This window comes from Rhincodon typus, chromosome 21 (genome assembly GCF_021869965.1).
Source record: "Rhincodon typus isolate 14 chromosome 21, sRhiTyp1.1, whole genome shotgun sequence".
In the NCBI taxonomy this organism is placed as follows: domain Eukaryota; kingdom Metazoa; phylum Chordata; class Chondrichthyes; order Orectolobiformes; family Rhincodontidae; genus Rhincodon; species Rhincodon typus.
The window spans coordinates 37523305-37529304 of NC_063352.1; the positions used below are offsets into that span (position 1 = coordinate 37523305).

Consider the following 6000-nt stretch of genomic DNA (forward strand, 5'->3'; position numbering starts at 1 on the left):
ACCTGACTAATCCCAATCTGTTCTCCCTATACAACCTTATTGGCAAGGTACAAATGGCAATGTCAAAGGTGCTTGATCAACACTGGAACCTTATTGCCCAAAGCCTTGCTTTTGTTTTTTTTTAGATTTCCTCTCCCTTAACCAGACAGCAAAAATAACAGCTAGTTGTATTTACATTGCACCCCATTAAAGTAGTTAAACACCCCAGGTTTCTTCACAGGACTTATTAAACTAACTTTGGCACCAAAGCAGATAAAGAAATTTTAGGACTTTTGACCAAGAGCTTTGTTAGACATAGGTTTTAAGGAGGGGAGAGAAGTGAGCAGGTTTGATGAGGGGGACTGAGATCCTGGCAGCTGGAGTTACAGTGTTGGAGTGATGAAAATCTGAGATGTACCAGAATTATAGAAACAGAGACAGAGATGCATTGAGAGGGCAGAGTGGTAGAGAAGGTACAAAGCTATCAGGGCAAGGCCATGGTGGGATTTGAAAACTGGAATGAGAATTTGAAAACTGAGCTGTTGACAGACCAGATGCTAATGTAATACATCAGTAAGCACAGGAGTGATAGGTAGAAGGGATTTGATGAGAGTTAGGATGGGAACAGCAGACCCAGGAATGAGCTTGACTGTACAGAAGGTAGGAGGCCAGCTAAGAAAGTGTTTGAACTGTTGAGACTGGCAGTAAAACTAAAGCATGGGTGAAGGTTTCATCCCCGATGCCTAACTGTAGTCATCCCCTACGTCATTGCATTGGAGGCTGATGTTTCAACAACCTCCTGGCAGGAACTGCGCCTGCTTTCCTTCTGTTTCAATCGTTACTATAAGCATTTCTACTAAAGATTCCTCAAAGTTGTTTATTATTCTGTAGAGGGCCTTTCAGTTTCTGGATGTGCAAGGGATATACCTGCTGACTGATGGAAAGCCAGACTCCAGCTGTAGTCTCATCCTGAAGGAAACTCAACAAATGAATAAGGGGCGAGGTGTCAAAATTCACACCATTTCCTTCAATTGTACAGACAGGTGAGTCACTGAATTGGCTGACCACCATGTGTTTCCCTGAGATGTGACTGGATGCTGTGCTGTGGAATGGTATTGCCTGAACCTGTTACATGTTTGTGAAGACTTATTTGAGTGCGATTTAAAACATGCGTGGTCTTACCATAGAACGTAGATAGAAGCTATTCAGCTTCTTTAGTCCAAAGATGTGCCGATTAGGTGGATTGGCCATGCTAAATTGCCCATAGTGTCCAGGGATGTGCAGGCTAGGTGGATTAGCCATGGGAAATGTAGGTTTACAGAGATAGGGTAAGAGGGTAGGTCTGGGTGGATGCTTTTCAGTGGGTTGGTGTAGACTCGATGGGCCAAATGGCCTGCTTCCACATTGTAGGGATTGTATGATTCTATGATTCTAAATGTTTGTTCTGCTCTTGGAATGAACTATAAAATTAGTTCCACTCTCCCCATTGTCCTGTGAATGTTTCCTTTACACATATATATCCAACTTTGAACATGATTATTGAAACAGAAGGTTATGGAAAATTTACCATGGGTGTCAAGATAAATGTAAAGAAAAAGTTCAGTTTCAGATTTTGATTTGACTTGAATCAGTCTCCACCAGTTCTCCCAATCCTTATCCTCACTTTTACTGCAGGTGAAAGATCTTTCCCTCTTCCCAAACATCATTCTGGGTTGTTTGTAAATTCCCCCACCTGTCAAAATACCATATATTCCGCTCTTATCTGATTTTCTGTCCTCCACTCAAAAACCTGACTGATTCCCCACTCTACCTGCCTGATCCTACACCTCTCCAAGTCCCACAGAGGGTCACTGGAGCTAATGAGCTGCAGAAGCAAAAAGGCACACTTTAATTTGACAAATTGCCTTTATTAAATCTCCACAAGGTTTAATTTTATATATAATTTAATGCGCTGCTCTTCTTAAACAAACTCAGACATTAGATAACAGCTCTATAAATAAAACTATACAAGCAATAAAACTATATGAGCAATAAACCATAAAATTGACATTAGGAGATTAGAAAACGTCTTGGGATTTTACACACTGAGTAAAATAATGGTTTTGAAAGTATTCAGATGTTTAAAGACCTTGGATAGAGGAAGGTGGAATATCTTAGGATCTTGAAGGGGATAGACTTGTTACCTTAGGTCTCCACCAGCCTTTGTAATAACATACATTTATTCTTGTAACTTGTCACTAATTGCTATCATGCAATAAATTACATTTTATTTATTCATTCACGGGATGAGGGCATCACTGGCTAGGTAGCATTTATTGCCCATCCCTAATTCTCCACAGGGCAGTTAAGTGTCAAGAGTCAACCTGTGGGTCTGGAGTCACATGTAGGCCAGACCAGGTAAGGATGGCAGTTTCCTCCCCTGAAGCACATTAGTGAACCAGATGGCTTTTTCCCGACAATTGATTCATGGTCATCAAAAGACTTTTAATTCCAGATTTTTTTTCAATTGAATTCAAATTCCACCCTCTGTAGCAGGATTTGAACCCATTATCTGGGTCTCTGGATTAGCAGTCCAGCCATAATACCGCTAGGCCATCACGTCCCCTCAAGAGACAAGAGCCTCTTCTTGTTAACTACCAAGTAGTTTCTTTTTCTGTACCATTTAGACCAAGTAGGCCCTGAGAACCCAGTCAGGAAATGAGGATGGTGGCAGCAATCCACCCAGCCACATGTTGTCAGTAGTTAGCATTGCTTGCTCACACAAAAAAAAACCATATTAAAATTACACCTTCGAAATTCCAAAAATGTAAAACTGTTTTTGGACGTGTTAATTGTGAAGAACAAATATCAACTCGAAACCATAAATAAAACATTACGTTTAAATGTTTACTCATGATCAAGGAGTTGGGTTAAAAGCAGTTTAAAATAATAACCGTAGTTTTAAAAATAGATATTAGAAAATGTAGATGAATACAATATTGTTGTGAACATATTTGATAGGGAGTTCAGGAGAAGATTCTTTACCCAGAGCGTGGTAACAATGTGGAACACACCATTGACATGTAATACTGAAAACAACAAATGCAGGTCAGGCAGCATCCATGGAGAGAGAGCAAACTAATGTTTCAATTCTAGATGACTCTTCATCAGAGCTGACGTGAAATGTAGAGGGGGCAGCATTTATGCAACAGTGGGGGTCAGTGGAGTACGGGGGAGAAAGGATGTTGATAGTTCTGATTAAGTGATCAGAATGTGAAAATGCAGTAGGTAAGGCAAACAACTTGGATACATTTCTTTTATTCTCTCTCGTAGGATGTGGGTGTCTCTGGCAAGGTCAGCATTGTTGCCCATGCCTAATTGCCCTTGAACTGATGGCCATTTCAGAGGGGCAGTTAGGAGTCAACCACATTTCTGTGGATCTGGAGTTTAATGGGGGCCAGAATGCGTAAGGTTTCCTTAAAAGACCAAATGGGACTTTGTTCCCAACAATCAGTGGTAGTTTTCATGGTCACCATTACTGAGACCATGTTTTATAATTTGAAATTTTTTAATGTGAATTTAAATTAGACCAGCTGCCGTGAACCAATGTTCCCAGAGCGTAAGACAGAATGACTAGTCCAGTGATATCACCGCTGTGCTTTCATGTCCCCTTTAAAAGGAAGCAAGATAAATCCATTCTTTCTGGCTGCAGATTTACTGCAGATCAGTGGAAAACTGTTGAGGATAACTGCCCTCCAGTTGCTCCATGCTATTCCTGAATCTGTATTAATTTTAAGCAAACTTTTGTGCCTTTGACAATTATTTTCTGATTCCCCTTGGTGACAGCACAGCGAATGAGTTCCTCAAGAAGTTAGCAGCACAGACCGGAGGCCGTTTCCACCGTTGCCATGGAGCTGTTGATGGGCAGCTGGCAGCACACAAAATGCTCGCAGGAGGGTTTGCAGATGAAGATGTACGTTACTGACATTTCTTTTAAATTATTTACTGTAATCTAATGTCCTCATTGATCAATGATTTATTCATACATGCTGAGTACTGATTGCAATATGTCAGCAAATGAACTGAAGGCAACGCTGCACATTTAGCAGAGTTTAGCCATAGAACAAACAGAGTCTTTGCAATCTACACCCATCAGAATTTGTGAATGAAATCACAGCAACGTCTTCCAGTTAAGAGTAGGGTTATTTCTCCAGTGAAACACCACGAATGGTGGGTCGTCATTGTTATACAACTGAAGCCCCCCGTAAAATCAATCCCAGCTACTTGCAGCATTGTGGTCTCCTGGCATCATTTGGGTCATTTCCCCGTCAATCATCTCCATTCTGCCTGGGACTTGTGCCACTGCATGCAACCATATTTACAAATATTTGCTGCAGCAATACTTTAAAATGATGGACCCTTGCAGCGTGTCACAGTTGGTGTGACATTCGCAACATTTGGAAAGTAACCTGTTGTCTGTTTCAAAGTGAGCATCACCACCAGAGATCCTAAATGAATTTCTTGTTTTAAGATGCTACATTTTCTGGTTGCAGAATCCTAATCTACCTGCATTTGAGGGTGACGATTTAAAGAGGCTTTCCAGAGAAATAAATAAAGCAAGACGATTTCTAACGCAAGCTAAATCCTTCAGGTTAGTTCCCCTGATTCTGACTCCAGTTACCTTCCATGCTGTTTATGATTAATTTCATTGGATTCAGTCAATTAGTGCAATGGCATTTCATAGTGGAGCCCCTTTTGCAATGGGAGTAAAGCTTAGTACAATGCAAATATGGGTAGGCCAGATTAATATAGTGATAATGCTATTGATGCACTGTGTAACACGTTATAGTGAGCTATAGTTGGTGTAATTGGTTCTTTTCATTTTCAACAGACACTTACTTTTGGAAAAACAAAAGAAACCAGATCGGACGGGCAATGGAACTTAAAGCACAGCACGAGTAGGTGATGCCAAAACAGAATGAATTGAAACCAGTGTCTTCTACTTTTCTTCACTAGACAATGTTGTTTCTCTATGTAACCTATCAAATCTCTTTGTCATATTAAGTACTTTGATTAGATCACTCCTTAACCACCAAAACTTGAGAATACAAACTAGATCTATGTAACCTCTCCTATCATTTCTTCGTTTAAGCCCTGGATGGCAGATATCATTTTGGTGTTTCTGCTCTGTAACCGCCTCCAAAGCCAACATGTCTTTCATTCTCACTCAACTGCAGGTACATCCGCTGTTCTGACACTGAGAGAGCACTGCACTGTCGAAAATATGGGTATTTAGATAAGACCTTAAACTGAAGCCCTGTCTACTTGTTCACATAAAAGGATTCCCGAGTATAATTCAAAGCAGAGCAGGGGAAATTTTCCCAGTGCTCTAGCCAACATTCTTCCTTCAACCAACACTAGCTAATCAGATTACTGGTAACCTAATGTGGGATCTTGCTGAAAAGCTCTGTAACAACAATCACTGTGCATTAGCATAACTCAAATATAATTCTTTCTAAAAGGAACCTCACATCTACTGTGATGTGGAACTAACGTCACAAGGCAATGCCAGGAAACAAGTATATCTGTAAGATTCACTCAGTAAACTTCCAACTCCCCTTTCTGTGATTCCATGTTGTCTTTGAAAATGTTTTATTTCTTAGTGACTATAATTTTGATGAATTGTGAATAATTTATACTTTAGTTTTTTAGACGTGTATTCTTTGATACTTGATAAATGATTTGTAACTTTTGTACATTGTATGAAAGATTAAAATGAACAATATGAATTCAGAGTGAATAAAATGTTTGTGCCTCTGTTTTCTTCAGTAACCACATTGCAATTTGTTTGGTGTACCTCACATTCACTTGAATATCTGAGCAGGAGGTGAGACAATGGAGAAGAGGGACGGAGAAGCAGCTGGGAAGAAGTAAAATGTATGAACAGAAAGGAAGCAATTTTAGTGCAGGCTGGAGCTGGTAGGGTGGAAGGATCCACAGGGAGAGAGTCAGAGGGCAGTGGTCGGATTATTGAGAGAAGGG

General features: G+C 40.3%; 1 protein-coding gene across 2 annotated transcripts in view; it reads left to right on the forward strand.

Annotated features, from left to right (window-relative positions):
- The window catches only part of vwa3a (von Willebrand factor A domain containing 3A), a 38186-nt gene extending 32423 nt beyond the window's left edge, over nucleotides 1–5763 (forward strand). Inside the window, exons 29-32 of one of the 2 annotated variants that reach the window (XM_020514966.2) lie at nucleotides 871–1022; nucleotides 3805–3931; nucleotides 4512–4609; nucleotides 4850–5763. In XM_020514966.2, the coding sequence (XP_020370555.2) occupies nucleotides 871–1022; nucleotides 3805–3931; nucleotides 4512–4609; nucleotides 4850–4904 (432 nt within the window). In that variant the 3' untranslated portion in view covers nucleotides 4905–5763. The remainder of the gene's footprint in view (nucleotides 1–870; nucleotides 1023–3804; nucleotides 3932–4511; nucleotides 4610–4849) is intronic. The other variant, XM_048609253.1, reaches the window with a different exon arrangement.
- Nucleotides 5764–6000: the final 237 nt, after the last annotated feature.